The sequence below is a fragment of the Pantherophis guttatus genome, chromosome 8 (assembly GCF_059756535.1).
Source record: "Pantherophis guttatus breed Tessera chromosome 8, ASM5975653v1, whole genome shotgun sequence".
Lineage (NCBI taxonomy): Eukaryota > Metazoa > Chordata > Lepidosauria > Squamata > Colubridae > Pantherophis > Pantherophis guttatus.
In genome coordinates, this window is record NC_142070.1 from 44,761,046 (window position 1) to 44,785,410 (window position 24,365).

General features: G+C 37.7%; 1 protein-coding gene across 3 annotated transcripts in view; it reads left to right on the forward strand.

The window, feature by feature from the left end:
• The window catches only part of IRF2 (interferon regulatory factor 2), a 34,769-nt gene that overhangs the window by 8,374 nt on the left and 2,030 nt on the right, over nucleotides 1–24,365 (forward strand). For 2 of the 3 annotated variants that reach the window (XM_034401433.3, XM_087874679.1), the window contains exons 2-8: nucleotides 10,581–10,675; nucleotides 12,233–12,332; nucleotides 13,955–14,131; nucleotides 15,727–15,773; nucleotides 17,989–18,103; nucleotides 18,872–19,036; nucleotides 20,080–20,126. In XM_034401433.3, coding sequence (XP_034257324.1) covers nucleotides 10,589–10,675; nucleotides 12,233–12,332; nucleotides 13,955–14,131; nucleotides 15,727–15,773; nucleotides 17,989–18,103; nucleotides 18,872–19,036; nucleotides 20,080–20,126 — 738 coding nt within the window. In that variant the 5' untranslated portion in view covers nucleotides 10,581–10,588. Of the gene's footprint in view, nucleotides 1–10,580; nucleotides 10,676–12,232; nucleotides 12,333–13,954; nucleotides 14,132–15,726; nucleotides 15,774–17,988; nucleotides 18,104–18,871; nucleotides 19,037–20,076; nucleotides 20,127–24,365 lie in introns of all 3 variants that reach the window. The other variant, XM_034401431.3, reaches the window with a different exon arrangement.

The window sequence follows — 24,365 nt, forward strand, 5'->3', positions numbered from 1 at the left end:
CGCAAAAAATCATCAAGTGAGAGAATAGCTGCTTAATCAAGAGGAATTACAGTGTACCTTGTCAGGTGAAATTTCCCTTGACAACTTTGTATATTTGTTTATAGAAGGTGTGATTAAGCTCTAAGTGTTGATTGTGTAATAAGCAATAATGGCCTTTTGGCCTTTTGTCTGCTTCAGAGTATCATTGAGTAATTTTGTTCCCATTCTAATGGTTTACTTTTGAAAAGCAGCAACAGAACTTTACTTAATACTGTACAGTGGAACAGATACAGGATTTGGGACCTAAAATCAGTTGTCAGTCCTTAACCCAGGCCTAAATATTTTGTGTCCTAATTATTTCAGCTGCTGAACTGAATCATTGCTAGCTGTTTTACCTGGTTTACCTTTACATACAGTACATGGTTAAATCTCAGTTTGCAGTCCTACTTTGTAGGTTAAACTCTAGCCATGATCTTTCAGTTCATATGTTGATAGGCCAGGGTTGGAAAGGTAGAAGAAAATTTCTATAAGTTAGAAAAAGCATGCAAGTCTAATCCCTTTAAAAATTCATTCAGTCTCTTATAACACCGTGGTCAATGATGTTTTGTGGAGTTTTTTTGTTTTGTTTTGTGGAGTTTTGTTTTTTTGGTGTCTTCAACACAGTCATGACTCCTCCTGGTTGATGGCCTAGACTAACTCCTGTAATTTTCTTGGCAAGATTTCAGTACTGATTTGCATTGCCTACTTCCTAGGGCTGAGAAAATGTGACTGGCCCAAGCTGGCACTGAACCAGGTTTTGCTAAAACCTAACTGTCAACCCTAAAGTAAACTGTGTAATTCTTTGCTGTTGGCTGCAGAACTAAGAGGAAAATAAGTAATTCTTGCACTAGGGTCTATTCATATTTTGTGTCTATTGCTTCAATATGACCAACCATTTATTGCAAAGAACATTGATATGACTTTGTATTGGCAAGTGGTTTCTGCCCTATATAGTGCCAAATATTTATATGCTGAATCACCACACTGGGTTGTTCAAGCCTTTTCTAGTTTTTTCACAAGTGTTAGATAACTTAATATTAAGAAAATAGGCTTCATCTTACAAATATAAGTTCCAACATAAGCAGTAATTGTGTCTGTCCCTATCTCTATTAGGCCATCTCTGATGCAGTGTTGCTTTGAGGCCATGTTTGGTTGTATGGCTCAGACAAAAGATACTGCAGATTCTAGCTGTACCTTTGATCCACTTGAATATACTGTATAATCTACTGTGTTGGAATGAAGAAAGAATCTCATTGCTATCTATAGATGAAGTGCAGACAGCTTATGTGCTTCCCAAAATACTTGGATAACTGTGAACAAGTTTTGATGAGGGACTCACATTTGGGATAGGGAAGTGGTTGTTAGTCACATTACATTGGATAACAAGCTGAGTTGATAAGGCCCTTTACTATGTGACCAGACATGTTGAATCTGTATGTCTGTTATGCAAATTCTGTGAAAGTATAAAAAACTTTTTCCATGATTAAAAGGAGGTTTTATGACATGTTGAATCAGGTGGGCACTTGAGTTCTGTAGTGTTCTATTTCTGCAGTACTTGGGGGGGCCTTCCTTAAGTACGAAGAGCTGCTCATTTTGCAATGGCTATTGCAACTATTATCGCTGAACAGAGGTCATTGCCTGGGCCATTATTGAATGGGACCCAATACAGTGAAGAGAAACAAGTTAGTGGGATCTTGGGGCATATCAAGCAGGTGTAGGAAACCTCGAGTCTGATGAGCATACTTGGGACTTTGAGAGCACTAATCAAAGTATTTGCCAACCACAAAATTACTGCTGTTCATAGTAGAAAAATATTTTCCAGTTAGGAATGGGGAACAAAGAAGTGAAATTATAAAGATCACTTGCTTGATCTTGAAAATTTCATATCTGTCTAGTGAGCTTATTAGGAGCAGTATCCAGTATTCATTTGTGTAATATTCATTTGTTATTATAAACATTCTCCTTGTCAAAGATGTCCACAGGGTATGGTTTGCCCAACAGTGCTATCCTAAAAAATCCTATTTTCTATTTTCTGTTTCTACTGTGCCAATTATTCCTGTGGGTATGTGGCAGATAAAAAAATAAACTTCCATTTCAGTTCTTATCAAGAAATTGAGACTATATTCCATAAAAGGCTCTCACTGCCCAGAGGTTTTTATAAAACGAGTATAAAAACAGCAACAATAGGAACAAAACAATGAGATGTTTTTATAAAGCATCTTATCTAAATGTCAGACAGAGGAGAAAGAAATGTATATGTGATTTTTAGATTGTCCGAATCCAAATTCTCTTGAAAGAAAAATCTATCACCTGCATAGTTTGTGATAGTGGAGGCTTGTGCTCATGCTTTTAAGGCTATGCCTTAACAAAGAGATATAAATGTTCCTCCTTCAGGGACCACAGTTGAGACTGGCAATTTGATTGTTAAGTGAAGTAGTCATTAAATGAAATTGTGACTGTGCTTATAGTCTTACTTCAGTTTTACTTTGCTGTACAGAAGATGTATATATAACAGGACTGAAAGTAATCTTAAAACACCTGGAGGTTAATGAATCCTAAATAAAACTGAAACAATGTCAAAATTAACAAAAAACTGCCAGTTGCCAAATAGTTATTGCTATGGTTTGGTTTAACTTATTTTTTCCAACTGCTGACTAGAAACAAAACCAATCTAAGTATAATACCTAGTCCAGTTTCATTTCTTATTTCTTCCGTTTACTGCTTTCAGTTTGTGTTTCTGATTTTGACAAGACACTTGCTTGATCTTTATAATTTGTGTAAACTTCTTGCTTTTTTCAAGCTTTTAAAAATTCTTACAGCAAGATACTTCCCAGTTTGGTCTGACTCAAAGAAAAATTTCCATTGGTTTTATTAATAGTTTACTTTTGAGTCATTGTGCAATCTTTTGCGTGCTTTTGCTGATTATCCAGCTTTGTGTTGAAAATGTGTTAAAAAGTAGTGATCCTAAAGCAGAGGTATTCTTTTTTAGACAGGACATGAGAGAGGGGCAGGGGCTGCATGTGAGAAAGTAGGTAGGGATAAGGCAAAAAAAAAAAAAAAAAGAACTTTGAGATAATTAAATTTTACAGCTAGCAATAGGACTTAAACTTATTTACTGCTTCATAGTGCTTTACAACCTTTTCGAAGTGGTTCACAGAGTCAGCATATTGCCCCCAAAAATTTGGGTCCCCATTTTACCCACCTTGGAAGGATGGAAGTGAGTAGAGTTAGCCTGCAATACTGCATTCTACCCACTGCACCATCACGGCTCAGTTGTTACAATATACTCTCTATATTAAATGATTGTCTCCTTTTGTCATATTGGAAATTAAAATTTGATGCTAAATATTGAAGAAAGTTTGCTAAATATTGAAGAAACTTTGAAAACTGCACCAGAAACTTTGAACCGCTTTGAAGCGGTGCTGGCTGGGGGATCCTGGGAGTTGAAGTCCACCCATCTTCAAGCTTCCAAGGTTGACAAACACTGTCCTAGAGAAACTCTTTCCCAAAAGAAATAGCAACAAAGACTAGAACTTTTCAGAAGAAGCACTACAGCCCAGTGAGAATATAACACCTCAGGATGCATGTAAGCAAGTTGTTTTGTTAATTGCAACTCTCTCTCTCAAACTTCCCCTTTCTTTTGAACAGTTAAATATTGTGAAGAGTGCAAACAATTTAATCATACCACATCATATACAGAAGCACCATTAGCCCCTTAACGTAAGCAAGATACCCACATCCACTTAACCAACATTATTATAGAACTCAGTAGCATCTGACTTCATGTTAGGGCTACACTATCTGCTCTTCCTTTTGGAGTGATATATGCCATCACTCACCAATAATAACTTTTAGGTTTCTATCTAGAACAGTGGTCCCCAACCTTTTTATCGCCGCGGCCCGCTGAGCGCGCGCAGGGGTGGGGGCACGGCCCAGGAGCTTTTGCGCACCGCCCATTGCGCACGGCCCAGGAGCTTTTGCACACGGCCCAGGAGCCTTTGCGCTGCAGCGTTCATGTCCCCCGGCCGCTGCACGGCCCGGTGCCAGGTACTCCACGGCCCGGCACCGGTCCGCGGACCGGGGGTTGGGGACCACTGATCTAGAACATGGTTCAATCTCAATACAAGAAAATAAATAGAAGCATGTTATAAAAATAGTATCTTTAGAAACCAGTGGAAGAACATTTCAATTGATTATAAATTCACTCTGCATCAAAGAAAAGTCCTGGGTGATGATTTACAATGTAAAATTTGTTAGCAAATTTTATTTTAACCAAACGGGAGGTTTGTGTCCACTGGAGGTATTAAATTAGCCCAGCTGAAAGTATTACTGGTAAATACATTTTTATTTTATTCATGTTTATTTTATACTTTTATATTTTATATGCATGTTTATATTTACTTGGTCTCCTTCGAATTATCACAGATCTGACACTTTGGGGCATTCAGTGTTTTTATTTTCCCATACTGAGGAGAAGACATCATGTAACTGTCAGACAAGATCATAAGCCTGTTACAAGGCTCTGGTGTGTGATTATTTCTTTGTTGCAAGTGGCTACCGCCCTCTTGGTGCCACAATTTTGCTTATAAACAAAATTGGGTAATGATTCTATTTGAAATTGTACATTGTCTATTAGGGATGTATTTATGGGTCTCCATTACTATCTTATTGTATGTATTATTGCTGGGTTTTACTGCATGGGACTGTTGATGTGAGGTAGTATTTTCTGCATTGCTGAGTCATTAGAGAAAATGTTTTAGCTTGCAGCTGTTTAGGAGAGATAGGGAAGTCTCTCGAGAAAAGTATCTTGGTACTGCCTTCTGTTCTGAACTGTAGGTGTAGAGATGATTAAGAGAAAGCAGCCACCATGCGTATATACATACACACGTACATGCATACATACTTATATGTGTGTGTATCTGTATATGTAGAAGAGCAGGGAGAGCAGACAGCGGGAAAGAGGACACATGAGTGCTGGCAACAGGACAAGTGATGTCATGTGCATTATAACATCAAACAGATATAATTTGCTAGGCTTCTAGCTAATGCCTTTGAGGGGATAAAGAATGCATATTCTATGTTCTCTGTGTTGTGGCTGATTTACACCATTATTTTGTTAACCATTAGTTGCTGGGTAAAACACAATTGCTAAAGTTTACATGTGCTACCGTAAGTGATACACCATAGCTTATCAGTCATAATGGCTAACTTCACACCACATAGATTATACCGGAGGCTTATGTATTGGTATGCTGTGCAAACAAATTCGGAGATTAGTCTCTATAATAGGTGGTTGTGTACGTTTCTTTGAATTGATTGAATTACTTTTTCTCTGTCCAATATCAATTTTCTATGAAATTGATATTTTATTGTGCTTTGTGGAAATGTGTGTGTTCAGATCTCAGGTTTCAGTTCTAACTTGTACAGTTTTTGGGCTAAAGTTTCCATAAAAGGCATCAACTCAACTTCTGTAAAATGAATATTGAAACAGAAAACAGAAACACAGATAGACTTCCCTTCATCTCAGAGCCAAAAAGAAAAGAAAACTTCTCTTTAAGCTCTTCTGTTTGTGGAGAAAGAGGAAATTAAATTACTCTTCAGGAAAGGGTATATGGGGTTATAGTTTCTCTGCTCTGGGTTCTTTTGATTCAGGTGAGTAAATATCTCCTTGAAAGTCTGGGCCAGAATTACTGAAGAATGAATTCTGTAGCCCCCACTGCTGATTTTCTTCAGAGGCAAGAGCCTCCATGAACAGCGCATTTTAATGACTGTCCTCAGATCTGATTCCAGAAGGCTTGTTTCAGTGAGAAGACCAACATGAAGCAACAACCTTGCCTTATATTGTAATCTCTTTGTTAGTCAGGGAGACTGCAAGTTAACAAATTATAGGACTGACCTGAATCCTTGTCTGCTTTGCATTTATGCTAATATCTCACACCCTGAATGCAAATGGTGACAGGGATGCTTAATAAGAGTAGTTATAGCAGTCTGCAGGGTCTCATCTTTGTGTTTTGTACAGCTGTCACTTGAGAAGGTAGCTTAAGCTTCTTCAGTTCAACCTCCCCTCACTTTTGAGCGCACTCTATGTTTTACCTGGATCACAATATCCATTTGGTAGGTGAATGTATTGAAATCCCTAGAGTCCTTTAGGTGCATGCAAAACATACTCATTTATATTTTGGATAAGGATACTAAGTAAGCCTCAGAAAGTGTGATGACTACAATGGTGTTGGCAGACAAAAAAGAACCCCCTCCCCCAAGTTTCAGTTCCACTATTGCAAGATGTGGAATAGGTAATATCTTATATGGCTTTAAAGGGACATTTGACCAATTTAAACTGCTATTTAAGTCCACAGATATCCAAGGCCACTGCTGAGGTGGTGCAAAGTTTGCCAGCTGTTTGGTGCCAGTTGGTTGCTCTTTGGGAGCAAAAGGGTCATTTCGCTCTGATTAACTGATCAAGCAAGGATGACCTTGCTTATTTGCCCTAAAGCCTCGCTTGACTTTCACATAGGATCTTGGAGGCAACATTACAAATGCCAGTTAAAGTCAAGTTGGAAACCAATGTTTGAATTAAAAAGAACTCATGTGGTTGCTTCCCACATATTTAAAAAGTTATTTTCATATGAATGCTTATAATATCAGGAATTTGACCCCTCTCCTTTACAGAAAAAGAATATGTTGCCTCCCATCTTTTGATAGAGTTCTCCTTCCAGATATTAGAATAAAATAATAGAATTATTTATTGGCCAAGTGTGATTGGATATCCAAGGAATTTGTCCCTGGTGCATAATTTTTTATAGTTAATTTATTACAGTTGAAAACAAAGATTTCACATTATTTCCATGTTATGGGAATATCAGTTTAAAAATTATAATGCCCATTGTGGGAATTAATAACTACCTAATGACAAATACATGGAGACAAGTAGCTATGATAAGATGTGTATGAACCTAGAAATATCAAAACATTTCTTTTGGAAATTTTAAGGAAACAGGTGTTGTTGAAAATGTATTCATAATTAATAAAGTCCTACAGAAAACCCCTGGAAGTCCTGTTCCTTGAATTTCTATGTCCCTCTTCTAGCTGTGCTCCACTGTTGATTCAGAGTGTTAACTTACATTAACTAGTAATTATTCATCATATTTACATCAAAAAATAAAGGCTTGATGTTGGTTAATAAGTCAGAATCCTGCCTTATGAATTTGTCTTGTCAACCAGGAATAAGACAATATTGTCCCATTCTGTTATAGTAGGAAATACTAGGTTATGGCAAGCAGAATTTCCTTGTGGGTTTGGGAAGTAGTAAGGGAGCACCGCATGACTATAATTTCTTTAATCAGTGTGCAAATAATTGATTACTAGGATTTGTGTATAACAGGATTTTGTTTGTTTGATAGAAAGAATTCTAACACAGGAGCCCGGCCTTTGTGGGGAAACAGCTTATGCAACAAGCTTTTTATGTACAGAAGGAAGACATTCCAAAGCTGCTGTTGCATAAAAATTGTAAAAGCTTTGCGTCTTTCTTGACACAGCTGCCTTAATACTCTTGTTAGTATATGCACTTTCGAGGCCCACTTCTCATGTTACAGATTAAATATGTTCCACTTTATAAGTGCTTGAAAAGGTAATGGAAAGTATGATAAGAAAGGACAGTTCAGAATTAAAACACAGCTGTCCTCTAGCGCAGTACAAATGCAGCATCTGGCTGAGGGAAAGTTCTTCACAAATCTCTCAAAGAATGCAGGAATGGCAGCTATTTTTCCTGGTGCCGGTCCAAAGGGACAACCTTATTTTTATGACAGAGTAGATCACTTATTTCATGTACAGTAAAGAATACGGTGGACCTTTCAACTTTTGCCTTGGCATGGAAGTCACAGGGAACCAGCAAGTACTATTAATGTTGCCTTTCTTCCTCTTCATTCTTCTGCTGACTCTTGTTCTTCTACTCTTAAACCATACTGCATTTCAGGTCATTGAATTTGCTGATTCCAAACCCAGCCAGCTGGTCCTCCACGTTGCTGCCATTCACAATCCATGGCCTGGGTGGCAACCTCTTCTTTCCTTTTCATCCAAAGCACAGTCATAACAAAGCTCGAAACCCTCATTGTCAGAATTTGCTAATCAACTTGATGTTTTCCTTCTTCCAGCACATCAGTGGCAAATTGCTGATGGTGGTAGTATGAGATCATTGGAAATGCTCCAAGGACAAAAACAGGGTTTCTCCCACTTGTGGCAACTTTGCGTATGAAATTGTCTCAAGTAATTCTTCTGACTTGAAGAGACGGTATGGGACTTGAGATGCTCCGCTTAACATATGTAGCTACGCTTTTCTCAACTAGTTTTCAGGGTATGGAAAGGGAGGGGAGAACAATTTATTTATGTATTTACTTCTCTTAAATGACTTATATAGCTACTCATATTGTAAGAACAAGCATGGGTGGTACTCAGAACAATTATCAACTGCCTCTGAATAGCTTGAGTCATTTTGCTTGTTTTCTGCCTAAGCCCAGAGATGAGACAGCCCAATCCTTTATTTGCTTACACCTGACAGAATCTTGCCAAACTAAAGCTATAAGATACTAGATATATCCAGAGAAATACTAGAGAGTGGTTACCTTGAACCTCTTCCCTCCTTCCTCATCCAGCTCTGGACTCTGCAGTCTGGGTCTTTTTCTGGGAAAGCTCTGATTTGGCCAAATCCCCCCACCCCACCCCAGCCTCTGCTGCTGCAAGCATAACTTCCATCACACAAACTGAGCCTTAAGAGGGATGTCCAACAAAGCTACAAGGAGGGCTGGCTAACCTAAGTGCATGGAGAGTAGGAAGCTTTGGCCTTGTACACCTGTATTTTCTAGCTATTGTGGCAGAAAGAAACTTTTGCTTTTGTTTTAATTTAGCTAGGCTTCCTCCAAAGTGATCGTTCTGGTTAGTTTAAATAGCAGTTTACTAATAAGCCAAGTCATAAATCACTGCCAGATCCTAATCTCCTTGTAGCAATCATAATTTAAATGAAACATACCGGTAGCGTCCCTGTAGACTAGTTTACAAGCAGAAGTAACTTTCTAATTGATTTCTAAGGAGATTCTTAGTCATGCGGGTCATGGTTGTCCCAAAGGTGCTTTTTCAAGAGGCAACTGGACTTCCTTTGTTTTTCCTTGAAGATGTTTCCCTTCTCATCCAAGAGGTTTCTTCAGTTCTGAACTGAAGAAGCTTCTTGGATGAGAAGGGAAACATCTTCAAAAACAAAACAGAAAAGTCCAGTTGTCTCTTGTAAAGCACCTTTGGGGCATTTCTAATTGATTCCTCAGGCCCACTCTAAAGGAGGGGAAATTAATACTTTAACACTGCATGTGAAACAATTTGTTGTGCCTTCCTGAAAATCACCCCCCCCCTCCAAAACACATGTAGTAAGGCATATGGTACTCCAGGAGTTGTTAAATTACCTCCTCCTTTATCCCTGGAATTGAGTATGCTGGCTAAGGCTGAAAGGAAGTGTAATCTGACAACCTCTAGGGAGTTGCATTTTTCTAACCCCTGCCTTAAGGATTCCTATGTGAGCCATCTAGGAATAGTAGCTGCTTTGAAGCTCTTCAGCTATTTGATGTAGTGGAACTAATGTCTAAAATGGTAAGCCAGCAGAAAACATGTTTTTTTTTTGTTTTAGAACAATACTCTACTAATTAATTTATGTTTCGTGTCTTTTTAATTAAACAAGGAAAGCACACTGGAGGTTATGCTCTAATTCTTACTTGTCTATATTCTAACTGTATGTGTTGATCTGGTGTGAGGTCAGTTCTATATTCAGCCTAGCCCAGCATATCAGTTTATTTTCTCAAAGCATGACAACATCCGTCCATTATGACATTCCTGATTCATGTATTGTAACTATGGTATCATTTTACTGATGAACTATATTACAGGTACATAATGTACAATCCCGTTTGCTCTCTGGACACTGTTGGGTTTTATGGTATCTGATAAATGATTCTAATCTCAATAAATTCAATAAAAATAGGTTGATGTATACTTGGAAGAGCATAAAGGGCCCGACAATCTGATCCAACATTAATTGACCAATGACCACTCACTCAGATTGAGTTCCTTGGATAACTCCCAGTTACCAGTGAATGTATAAGCTTACAGGGTATAAGGTTAGAAACTTTACCAGTCTTAGTTAGCTTTAACATGTTTTCCCAATTATGTGTGTATACATTTCTATGTCAAAAGTCTCTCTGATATCTTAGGAAAATGGTTGGGGGTACACTTAGCTCTTCCCTTGAGATCAGCAAGATTCAAAGAGAGCTTAATTTTTTTATGAGGATATTCTTAAACTGAAGGAGTGTTGAAAATTGTCAAGAGATGTAAACATTTCACTGACTGAGTATAAAGTAAATGCTCATAAGGAGTAAATAACCATTCAGGAAAGATTAACCAAGATTCAATCTGTTAATATTGTTTTACTGTACATCAAAACATTCAGCATTCATTGGCTTGAGTATTTAATCAAAAGGAAATATGAATTTGGCTTTCAAAATAATCAGTACTTCCTCTTCTTGCAGAGGAAACAATGCCTGTGGAAAGAATGCGAATGCGGCCATGGCTAGAGGAACAAATAAATTCAAACAAAATCCCAGGGCTGAAATGGCTAAATGAGGTAAGGCAAGCCTGCATTTTTAAGCAGTGAGAAATAAACCAGACCGTTTTTTCTAAAGCAAGGCTGCAGAGCATTCAAAAGAATGTTTTGCATAGTATGCTACTACAAGCGAAATGAATGAGCCACATGCTTTGGACAGTTTGTTTTGTTGTTTGCTGCCTAGAAGGTTGCCTCTTTGTGTTTTGTGTGTGTGTGTCTGTCTGTCTGTCCATGCACACAGAGAATTTCTTCTGGGATTAAGTCCAGATATGCACAGACCTGAGTCTTCCAAAAGATGTGACGGCTTTAATTCTCCAGGAATTAAAGCTTCACTCATGGTAACACACTACAAAGTACTCGTTTCAAATGCTTTGCTTAGCCTTAATAACAAACACTATGCTCACTTTGGTCTAGCCATTGTCTATAATTCTGATTTATAAAGCAGAGATAAGCCAGTCACCTGATTCACTTGTAACTAGAATATTTACCTCCCCTTTTTTTGTAACAACCAAGGAGGTATACAGTTACATGATCTCTATAAAAAGGAGGAAGATTTTAATTTGGCTTTCTGAATGATACTTCCTATAGCATTTGTGTGTTTATATATGAATTCTGGGATAGATTAAACGGACCAGTGGGATTTGCTAAATCTTTTCCCTTAAGTAGAGGGAAGTAGAGAAAAGTCTTCCCTCAAGAAGCCTATAAAATCTAAAAATGTTGTTTTTGAAAATGTAATAACACACAGTACCTCAATCTTAATATTAATTGATTCCGGCATCATGCACTAATTGTTTATTATTTTGGGAGAATACCACAATTCGAAATGATAAAGAGCTGTCTCATCAGCATCTTCATCTTTAATAGGTGCTTTTCAAGCTTGGTAATTTAAGATGTGTGGACTTGAACTCCCAGAATCCCCCAACCAGTAGCAGAATTCTGAGAATTGAAGTCCACACATCTTAAAATTGCCAAGTTTGGAAAACACCTCTTTAAAAGTTCTATCACCTCTTGTTTGCCCTCCCAGAATACCCTTATCATCTCATCTTCTCTCTTATCTTTCTTCTTCTAAACCCAATATAAAAAAAAGTAGATTCCAACCATCACTGTGATCATTTTTTAAGAACGCTGATTGTGGTATGTGTACAGTGGTGGGCTGCTGCCGGTTGTAACAACTGGTTCGGCCAGCACCGAAAATGTGAGCGTGTGCACATACACGCTTCAAAAACATGGCAATATAGGACGGGATAGCGCCTGAGTGGGTGGGCAGACCCACCCATGAGTCACAACTACCGGTTCGCCTCAACCTGTCTGAACCGGCAGTAGCCCACCTCTGTATGAGAACCAAAAAAGCAACATTATAAATAAATGCTATAGGCAGAATGTCAAATTTACATTAAAAAAGTAAAATATTTAAAAATATATTCAGAGATCTAAAAGAGCCTGACAGCGATGGGTCCTTAAACATTCTGGTGATCCTGGGTGACTGATTGTCTAGCTTTGCTAGAGTATTTGTAAATATCTAAGATTTAAGTTTGTGAGCTAATTCTTTATGTATCCTACTTGATCCCCACCCCTCAGGAAAAGAAGATTTTTCAGATTCCTTGGATGCATGCCGCACGTCACGGGTGGGATGTCGAGAAAGATGCTCCTTTATTTCGGAATTGGGCCATTCACACTGGTATGGAAACTTATTTTTACCTGGACGATTTCTTATTGAATTTCTCTATTTTTCTCATTGATACTACTTTCTGTTTTGCTGTTCTGTTTGATCAAACTCATTAGTACCCTAAGCATGGTAAAGTAAGTTAAAGTGCCCTCTCTGTTTCAAATGGATAGGGCTGTATTTTTCAACCTTGGAAACTTGAAAATGTGTGGACTTTAGCTCTCCGAATTCTCCAGCTAGCATGGCTGCCTGGGGAAGTCTGAGAGTTGAAGTCCCTACATCTTCAAGTTGGCAAGGTTGAGAAACACTGGGAAAGAGAGTCCTTGAAATATAAGCAAAGTCACTTAAATATCAGATGTATCCGTGTGCTTTGCTCCTGAAAATTGATTTCTGGGACCACATGTGGGTAAATATGGACTATCAATGAGAAACTTGCTGATTTGATTGTCTAGAACAGTGGTTCTCAACCTTTTCTTCACCATGGACCACCTTTAAATACCTTTTGTGGCCATGAACCACTAAGACTTAACTCATTACATTTAAATCATAATATTTCTTCAAACCTTCACGGACCTCCTGTGATGACATTGTGGACCCCCAGGTTGAGAGCCGCTGATCTAGAACTCTGTGTAGCTGTAAAGTCTAAAAGGTCTTGGTTCTGATTCCTCTATCACAAATATGTGAGTTGTGAAACAAAATGAAACCAAATCCCCCCTATCCATATGCTGAAGGTGATTTGGCCCTCTGGCTCCACTTCTTAAGAACTACCACACTTGAATATGGGGATACGCTTGTGGCCTACAAAAAGCATTTTGTTATATTTGGCTTTTGGGCAGGTGCAGAAAACAGTCAACTTCTCCAGAAGTTGGATTCAGGCACATCTGTAAGGGTGGAGCTGGTTCAGTGGGCTCCAGGGAGTCTGCCTTGGGAATGGTTGTCAATTGATGCCACATCCACAGAGGTGATAGAACACCTTAGGTTCAAACCAGGACATCTTCCGCTAATGCTGAACCCTTCTTGGCAGTGTGCAGCCTGTTAATCCTTACATTTCTTCAATGTTTTTGATCAGTTAAAGTTTTATAGGAATAGTTTTTGGTAGATTAAACCAATGGTGTTATAGACTTATATCAGAAAATCTCCAAAGCACCTGAAAGTTTCCAAAGCACCTGAAGGCAGGATAAGAAGCAATGCATGGAAATTAATCAAGGAAAGAGCCAACCTAGAACTAAGGAGAAATTTTCTGACAGTTAGAACAATTAATCAATGGAACTGCTTGCCTCCTGAAGTTGTAGGTGCTCCAACACTGGAGGATTTTAAGAAGAGACTGGCAACTATTTGTTTGTCATGGTATAGGGTTTCCTGCTTGAGCAGAGGGTTGGACTAGAAAATCTCCAAGGTCCTTTCCAAGTTCCCTTCACCGTTTTATTGAAACTGCTACACAAATATTTTAAATTAAAGAAAAATCCGGTATCAGTTTTTCACAGTTCCTGTCTTTCTGTGGCCTTTGTTTGCACTGCATTTCCTTCCCCCCCTGTCAAATTAATCATTGATTTTTAAACCGGTGTTACAACAACAGTTTCTTCCACTTCAAGATAAAGTCCAGTTACCAAGATTTTTTTTCTTCCCTTTTTGCTTAGGAAAGTACCAGCCAGGAGTTGATAAAGCAGATCCAAAGACATGGAAGGCCAATTTTCGATGTGCGATGAACTCCTTGCCAGACATAGAAGAAGTTAAAGACAAAAGCATCAAGAAAGGGAACAATGCTTTTAGAGTGTATCGGATGCTGCCGTTATCTGAGAGGCCTTCTAAGAAAGGTAAATGAAAGGATTGTGAAAATTAGTAACTTGTTGGACAACAGCTAACTGCTTTTAAAGAGATTTCCCAATATATCAAGACTCCAGTTCACAGAATTCCCACTTGATCAAATCAAAAAAAGCTCACAGCCTCAATACACTTAGGAAACCAGAGGGAAAAGCTGGGAAAAGACAGATGAGATGCATGTGGATCAAGAGGCAGGCATTCTTTCTTGGTCACAGGCATATCTACTAAGTGAATGCAACTACCTAAGAAGAAGAAAAATAAAAATAAGTCTTTAAAGTCCTCATTTCCATACTGAAACATCCTTCCCTTCAGCTGTACAGATGAGAACAAATGGCCTTGGCTCCTTCAGCACTTCATATGACATCATCGAATTCCATGCGTTTTTTTTTTCCCGTTCTTAAAATTGATAACCAAAGAAGAAGAATTGCACATGGCCCAGCAGTCCTAAATTAATTCCTGGCACCTCAGTTTTTAAAAAATTGACCCTTTTCAGAAAATGGGGAAAGGTCTTTCATTGCTAGTCAGAATAGAAAATATTGTAAATGGTGATAAGGACCCCGGCATTCATCCCCTTCTGATGTATCAATAATATGAGTTTGTGTCAAAGAAAAATGGAAGGATCAAAACCAGGGGTGGGCTGCTATGGTTTGCTCGGGTTCGGAAGAACCCGTAGCTAATGTTATCGCCGGTTTGGAGAACCTCCAAATCCCATCCCTGGCTGGCCCCACCCACCCCTCCCCTCCCAGGATCTCCACGTGGCCTGTTTTGGATGCGAGGTAAGTGCAGGGCCCGCACAGAGGCTCAGGGAGAGGGGAAAACTGACTTCCCAGAAGTTCCGGGCCATTTCTGGCCTCTGGAGGGCCTCCAGAACCCGGGGGAGGCAGTTTTCACCCTCCCAGAGGCTCAAGGAAAGCCTCCGGAACCTGGGAAAGGTGAAAATGACCCCCACCCTGCCATGGTGCAGGAGGCCAACCATGGCCATGCCCACTCAGCAACCAGGCAGAGAACCCATTGCTGAAATTTTTGAAGCCCACCCCTGATCAAAACCATGATGGCCCCATTGTTACTTTACTGACCTCCCTGACATAAATAATTAAAAATGGAAATGAGAAAAAAAATCTCATAAGATTTTGCAGAAAATTTTAGCTTCTTTTTTTCCCTTGCTTTGGCAGGTGATGGTTAGAAAAGCATAGTATTTTATTATTTTGGAAGGCAACTCCAGAAACTAAAAGAAAAACAATAATAGTCCCTCGGGAATAGGGCAGTATATAATAAATAAATAAATAAATAAATAAATAAATAAATAAATAAATAAATAAATAAATAAATAAATAAATAAAATCAGCTATTGTATTCCCAGTGTAGAGAGGGATTCCATTCCCCATTGACATGGGGAATCTTGGAGAATAATGTCAGTTCTGTTTGTGTGTCTTCACATATTTTCAGTAAGATTTAAACAAGTAGCAATTTTCAGGTATTAGTGACCTGATTATTCTATTAAATTCACGTGAAAATCTTTTATTTGCAAATAATGGTCTTAATTTTTGTCAGGAAATAACTGTAAATATCTTTTCTTACATTTCTACAGGAAAGAAACCAAAGTCTGACAAGGAAGATAAAATTAAACAAATTAAGGTATTTTTTTTTTTGTTATCATTTCAAGGCTAAAGAGATGTCATTTCTGGATTAAAACATTCTGAAAAATTATTTCAGTTTATTAACACTTTTTATCAAAAGGACTAAACAGACATTTTCTTCAGTAAAGTTCATTCAGATATAATACTTGACCCAGCTGGAAAATATGCTTAATATAATTTTTTTTTTTTAAGTAATTGGAAGTGAAGATTGGTCCTTTTCAGGAGCATGCTCTATGGGAGAGAATGCTCACATTTTATCCTCCCCCACATGACCAGAAGAAATACAATCTACTTTTTCCAATACTGCATTTCTAATAAGGAATCTCCTTTTCTCACAACCATGATTACTGAAATGAAAACCAAAGTGTAGCAGAATTAGATATTGTTTGCTTCTAGTTTTTTTTTAAGGTTGTAATAATGGCTGATTTATTAGAATAGAACAGAACAGAATAGAACAGAACAGAACAGAATAACAGAGTTGGAAGGGACCTTGGAGGTCTTCTACCCCAACCCCCTGCTTAGGCAGGAAACCATATACCATTTCAGACAAATGGTTATCTAATCTCTTCTTAAAAACTTCCAGTATTGGAGCATTTACAACTTCTGGAGGAAGTTGTATTATAAGACACTCTATCAAAATACATTTCTAACCATTGGATTGAGACCATCCTGCTGGCTCATGAAAAATATTGACATTTTCTTGGTTATTCAGATTTCTAGTTACTGAACTCATGGCAAACAGCACCGTGATGGGTGGTGGTCTTTCGTTCACCCGTCCATCTGTTCTGTTATCCCAGGAGTTACTATGGCATCAAAAAAGTACGTGTAGCACTCAAATCTCTCTAGGAGGATACAAAGTGATAATTGCTAGCTGCTTCTGTATTACATAATTGGTTTTGTCTTTGAAAGGTTCATTCTCATAATATATTCTGCACAAGGAATTAAACGGGAGAGACCTTTCCCTTCCTCTTGTCAGCACATGTGACATTAGTAATAGCCTATGCAATTATCTGACTGCACTTTTCAATGTCGATAGGCATTATCTACACAGTTTCAATAGTACGTTTGCAGGCTTCAGGAACAGAAACAAAAATATAGAATTTTGCCTTATGAGGAGGCAAGAAGCTTCCTCTTCAGGCAGCAGATGTTTATTTTATTGGAAAAACCCCAAATTGGTTATGACTTCTGTTTTCCTGCTCCCGCTATCTCTTTTTTTATTATATTGTACTTTTGCTGTGGATGGACATTATGGTTGATAGTTGTATTGACTTGTTAAGATACTCTTGACTAAGGCACAAGTACTAGAAGGGCAAGTTATTCAATGTAATTATTATTTGTTATTAAAAATTATACTTTTAGTTAATAGAATAAGTATTTCCATTATAGGCATATTATTAAGAAGTCTAACTTGGGAACTGGGACATTTTCTTCCTTCTCATGGTGTCGTAGTTTATTATACATACAACCTTCTATATCAGCAGCTAGAAATTAGAGAAACTTCTTGATGATCAAAATGGAGGGTTTTATTTCTATTACTTTCTTTTTCCTTGGAAAGATATGGAACATCTAAACGAAAACTAAACCAAAGTGATGAAAACAAACACAAGAATTGTTTCTTGACCTGGATTACCCAATATATGATCAGAAATTGATTAAGAAAGGGGATTTCCTTCTCCATGTTGCATTTCTCACTTCCTGGGATTGGAAGAGTCTTGTGAACAAAGAACATATACTACTATCAAAGGACATTTTGTGGGTGCCAGACCCAGGTGTTTTTGCACTGAGGTTGATGCCCAAGAGTGCCTAATTTAAGTTTTATGGATTTGATTTTGCAGGAAGTAGAAATTTGCTAAGATCATGCATTTTAGTTAGAACCACTTGAGTTTATTTTGAAGAGTGTGATAAATATTTAATAAGAAGAGTTGTTGGAGATGGTGATACCTAGGTTAATTTCTTAATGTAAAGCATATTTCTTAGAAGGCCTCAGAATAAACTCTGTGCATTGCTGTTCTGAATGCAGACTATTTTTATGAATAAAATGGATGGTGTTTCAGTTCTGAGATTGGACAGCATGAGACACTAGTCTGCTTCAACTTGGCCCGCAGAATGCCAAAGAAATGGTATGGGATAGGTTTAGCGGATGATCAATCAGGAGATGACATATATTTTTGAGTGCCTACCAATGCATCATTTTTCCATTGCTTTCTTTCTAGCAAGAACCAGAGGAGTGCTCTTATCAGCTGAGTAATGGAACAAGTCCAGAATTTTCTAATTACTGCTTGTCTTCGACAATAAAAACTGAAGTCGACAGTACAATAAACATTGTAGGTAAGCAGCTCCAGTAGACCAGTACATTCTTTTCCTTGTGTGGCAAACTTCTAGAGCAAGAATTTTGGCTTTTCAGTTTTCATACTGAACAGTAATATATCAGATGTATCATAGCAACAGAATAATTAGGTCCTGGTTTAGTTAGGAATCTTGAACAAAACTCCTGGGAAATGGTAGAAGTGAAAGAAGAAATTTAACTCTTTATCTAGCAGTTATTTATCTACAGATTTAGTCCTATTTAGAGCAGGCCCATTAAAACCATCAGAGTTAGTTAGTTATGAGTGCCCCTAAGTTCCACTGTATCTTTCTGAGCACAAATAAGGCTGCAGATCAGCAGGCTCTGAATGGGCAACCCTGAACATAAGATTTTCAGAATTTTTTCGCCCAAGCTGAATAGAGAACTCTGACCTGAGTGGGAAAATTCTCACTTTGGAAATCTTTCTTCCTTCCCTTGGGGCTTCCAAAACCTTTTCTTTCTAATTTGATAATTTCCAAATGAGGTATTAGAAAAATGATCCAAGGAGTACTGTAAATATGACTAGATCCATAAAATCCAGTCTTCCTCGAACACATGCTGTACATCTACCTTGGAGCTGGCATAGAGAAAATGTAAACTAAATGTAAATGTAAACTAGATTCTCTGACGTTTCCTAATTTTATGGTATGAAAATATGATAAACCATAGTGCATTCAGAATCACTAAAAATATGCTATTTGTTCATATGACTGCATGTAATCACCATTATTATAATTTGCCATCATATCCAGTTGTAGGAGAATCACACTTTGAGGTTGATTCTGAGGATCACATGATAGTTCCCAATCCTCCAGACGTTTGCCAAGTAGTAGAGGTAACAACAGAATGTGATGACCAGCCCAGCTGCATGAGTCAACTATATCCACTACAAATTTCTCCTGTCTCTTCCTATGCAGGTCAGTAGCTTTGTAATACTAGAATTTTTTAACAGATATTTCCTTTTCTGCTTAGGTTAGTTGGAAGAGATTTTACTGATTCTCTGGGAAACTCATTGTAATCAATATAAACAATTTTCTTCTAAGAAAGAAAACTGTAGTGAAATCAAATATCGGCACTAAAATTGAATGTTCCTTAAAAGTACTTAAAATTAAATTGAATAAAACTCAAGCAATAAAATGTTGGTTTCTTAAAAGACAATAGCTAATTTGAAGAGCATTTAATCTTCTTTTCATTTTTATATATAATTTAATCTGTCTTTAAAAATGGAAATCATTGTCATTTATATGGACTCCAGGAATTCAGATCAGGGTCTTTTTTGTATTTTCCTATGTGAAATCTAAGATTCAGTCTGGGACCTACCGTATGTAATGCAGCTGGTTTACCAGTGATTTAACCTTGATCTGCTATTATGCATAAAATCTTGTCATGCATTTCATCTGTCAGTTATATCATAATACAACCAAAGACCAATAATGTTCTGGTAAAACACAGTTTACTAGGATATCTATGTATCTTTAGTTGAAAAAAGCAGCCTTAAATCTGGAAGTCTAGATAAACATTATCAAGCAAAATGAGTTTTATTGTTTCTTGGGCATGGAACTAAAACTTTACTTGTAGATGATGTAATGGGCAGAGTCTCTATGAACAATCATGGCTGCAAATGCAGGAATAGTTGAGAGTAACCTCTTGACCCTAAAGCAAGTTTACACATAGTAGTAGTGTTTGCCTTTGGCCCTCAGATACAAACAATTCTATATCTTTTTTAAAAAAAGAAATTCATGGCTACTCATTTTAGATTACTTTTGCCCTCTGTTCCAGTGGCTAATATGAACTAACTGGTTTTACATAAATCTTACTAGACTGATATAGAATCATTTCTTGGATATGAGAAGATGTGGCTGATGAAGGTTAAAACAAAATAAGTATAATGAATTTCTGTTTATATTGGCTATTCATACTTCTGAAGAATTCCTATTTTTATCCCTGCTTTGTCCAGCAGAAAGTGAAACAACAAATAGCATCCCGAGTGACGAAGAAAATGCACAAGTAAGTAAAACATTTCCAGGTTTTCTTTTTAATATTACAAATAGGCTTTTCTTCATTGCTTTTAGGAGTTTTGTTTGGTTTATTGATGTTTAGAAGTCAATATCCTCTCTGTTCTTTATAAAGGTTTGCAAGATGTCTTATGTCTTATTGTACCATTAAGAAATGACAAATGCAAGTAGTCGCTGACTTACAACAGTTCATTTAGTAACCATTTGAAGTTATAACAACAGTGAAAAAAGTGACTTATGACCATTTTCACACGACTGTTGCAGCATCCTTGTGGGCACGTGATTAAAATTCAGATGCTTGACAACTGACTCATATTTAAGAGAGTTGCAGTGTCCTGAGGTCATGTGATCACCTTTTGTGACCTTCTGATAAGTAAAGTCAGTGGGGAAGCCAGATTCACTTAACAACCATATTATTAACAACTGTGGCAAGAAAAATTGTTAAATGGGGCAAAAATTCACTTAACAACTAACTTGCTTATCAACAGAAATTTTGGGCTCAATTGTCATAAGTCGAGGATTACCTGTAATAGAATAATCAAAACTCTTCATAAAAAATCTTCCCATTTTCCAAAAGGATGAAAACTAGGAACTACTTGGGCTTTCCAGAAGGAGGAGTTTTTCCTTTTTCCTCAGCAGTCACAATGGCGAAAGGGATCCTGAAGGCAGCCATTAAAGACGGTCTCCTTCAAACAGCTTGGCCCTGTTAAAGGAGAAGCCCAGAGTGTGATGGCTGACCCAATCAGCTGAAATCAATCCAGAAGTCATGACTGAACTTCTAAGATATTATTGTTTCTGATGAGATTACTATGTAAATATTACAGGAATAGGTTTAAGCATCTTAACAAGAGCAATTTGAAACTATCTATAATAAAATGGCCAGTATTTTCCCTTCCCCTCCTGCTGCGACCTGTGCACCAAAGAGCAAATATGGTCCCTATTAAGCCACAGTATTGACAAAATAATTTCCCCCTTCTTCCCACTGACCCATATATAAAGTATGATGGTTAGGAATTTTGTAGCCAGGTTTTCTTGTCCACAAAATATGAATAGCTTGTAAAATACAAAAAGTATATACAGGCATTAAACATATAAAACAAGCAAAAAATTAAAACTCAAATACTTGATATATAAGCAGCAGCCAAGGGAACAGAAGCAAAAAAGGAATATGACTTTTTTTCAGCCCGTTGTTCTTTAGATATATTAAAAGCAACTCTTCATCATTACAGCCAGTTTTTAGACACCAATGGACTGGACGTTGTATTCCAATAGATCTAGAAGGATCAGGTTGGAAATGATGTTTTAGCTTCTGGAATGCTATGACTACTGAAGGATCATGGCAGGTCCAGTAGAGATACAACAAGTATATTAAATAACAGCCTTGGCTGCTTTGGGCAGAGTTTTTTTAAAGCTTCTGCTGCTGAACTTTAAAATACCATTCATAGTTAAGTTTAATTTCCAGATCAGCAGGCAAAGTACAGGTTTACACATCAAGCTAAACCATAGTGTGATCTGCTTTGTTTTGGCTTTGTATGTTGGGAGGTCAGCCAATTTTGATTGACTCATCAAGTCTTGATTAAGCAACCTGGCTTAGCACAACATGTGAACCCAGCGAGAACATCCCTTGAACACTGTAGCTTTGGCTACAGTGACTTTTTTTTTTTAATTTGATTTATATGCCACCCTTCTCCGGAGATTCAGGGCGGCTTACAGTGCGTTAAGCAATAGCCTTCATACTTTTGTATATTTTATACAAAGTCAGTTTATTGCCCCCACAAACTGGGTCCTCAATTTACCTACCTTAGAAAGGATGGAAGGCTGAGTCAACCTTGAGCCTGGCAAGATTCGAACTTACTTTAATTGCAGACAGCTGGTGTTAAATTACAGTGCTTTAGTCTGCAGAGCTATCCAGATTTTTCTGAAAGGGATGTGAGATTTAGCAACTTGTAGGGGAATTACAGCATGACCCGGTTTGGTCATGTTCAGTACTATGCACGTCACAAAGAATTATTCCAAGCCCATCTGAATACTTACTTGCCCAGTTGTAGATTAGGCTGAAGTAGCTAAAGGAATCTAGCTCAGAACCAGGAAACCATTTTCCAGGCCAGATGGGTAGACCTGGGACTGATATTTCAGCATTAGTGGGCAGATGCTGCATGACTTTTCCCCCCCCATCATAGGACTTCTTGTACCAAATGCAACACACAAAAAGCTAGGCCAATTCTTTTTCTATTTTTTGCATTTTCATTTATAGTGCAGTTTTAGCCATTGAATATATCAGGCATTGAACCTGGTGAATGACTACAGAAGGAACAATTCTTATAGGGGCTAGCAGTGGTTTGCAAAGTGCAAAGGGGCAAATAAGTCATCTCCCAATAAAATGTAAAAATATAAAGTTTCCAGATGTTGCAGCTATTTTGACATTTCAAGGAGTGGTATTGTATGGATGGATGCATACACAATAGCTGCTGCCTTTCCCTGGTGATCCAGTTGTCTGTGGAAGGACAAACGTGAAATAGCTTTGGAAACAGCCCTGTGAGCCTTCCAAAGGATCCCGTCGTTTTCACAGTTGCAAAGCATGTCCTTTAAATACTTTAGGCAACCCTAATAATTAATGGTTTGAGTGATCTATTTTGATGTAATATATATTTTCCATTTCAATTTGCTTCTTCTCATTCTTTGCAGCCATGATTTTATTGCAATTGAAATCAACCCCCAGGATAAAGTTATGGCCTCCTACTCACTGAGCAACAAAATCTTAATGGAAAAGTTAAACATCTAGTTTGGGTTTCATTAAGTTTTAGTGCCTATTATCTTTTACATATACAAAGCTACAGTGGGAGGATACTTTAATATAAACTTTTTTGTTATATCTTAGTCAGAAGCTGTGTCTTTGGATTTCCTGAGTTCACATGTGCTTGAACACAATGGCAGGAAGTTCTCCTAACCATGCTGGAAAGCTTTTTACATTGTACCTGGGAGATGAATAATATTTCTATCCAGTCTTATTCACGAGTTGCATGAGAAACAATCAGGAAACAAATCATTCTTTTTTTTTTCTTCATTGTAGTTTTTCCTCTTTATTTTTTATTTTTAAAAAATCTCTGTCTGCTTTTCGAATGATCATTTCTCTTTTCTGTAAAGCTGGGCCAAAGCTGAGCATTCTTGCTTTCTGCTGAACTTAATGAGAAAAGGGTAAACTAGGAGGTATGCGATAGAACTACATGGTAGGTTGAAATCTGCAACTTCTCCAAGATGTAGAGAAATAATTTCAGCTACAAATGGGGAAAGTTTCACTTTGCCCTTGGTGGGTGTTTTTTCCTGGCTGGTAACATTTGTTTTGCTATATTTGATATAAGATGGGAACAGACTTGAATTTGAAGAGACCTGACACTTAAATTTTCTATAGCAAGTCCTTGGCTTACAACCACTTGTTTAGCAAACGTTCAAAGTTACAGTGGTACTGAAAAAAGTGACTCACAACAGCATCCCAAGGGTCATGTGATCAAAATTTGAGCACTTGGCAACCGGCATGTAGTTACACCAGTTGCAGTATCCCAAGGTTATTTGATTGCCGTTTGTGACCTTCCCAGAAGGCTTCCAACCAGCAGAGTCAGTGGAGGAAAGCTGAATTCGTTTAACGACCGCATGATTCATTGAACAGTTATAGAGATTCGCTTAACATTCATGGCAAAAGAAAGATCATAAAATTGGGCACTTAACAACTGCATTACTTAACAATGGAAATTCAGGTTTCAATTGTGGTTGTTGAGAACTCCCTGCACATACTTCTTCATTAATCAGCTGTGATGCTGATTTGTATAAAAGCTTTATTCTGGTGTTTGATAGAAAGTCTGAACAGGGTACCTACTTAATTGGGCATCTTGAACGCTTGGAACTCTTGAGTGCCCCTGTACGCACATGCAGAGTTTTTCCTAAAGGCATGGAGATCAGATGTCAGCGTTGGGAGTAGGGTCAGTAAATATATCCAATTGGTCCTTCCATTAGCTTATGCATTGAGGAAAAATGCCTGTACAGCCCTTTTCTTTGCACACAAGCATACAAAATCTGTATGGCACAAACTGAACTTGTTGCAACAAGGTGCACAATTGAGGCAAGAAAAGTCTACCTTGTGTTTCACACACCACTGCAAGAATTCTGTCCTTGTCAGCATGTTTGCTCTTTTATACAACAGATAACATGAGCAATATTAGATTTTTTTTTAATGTGT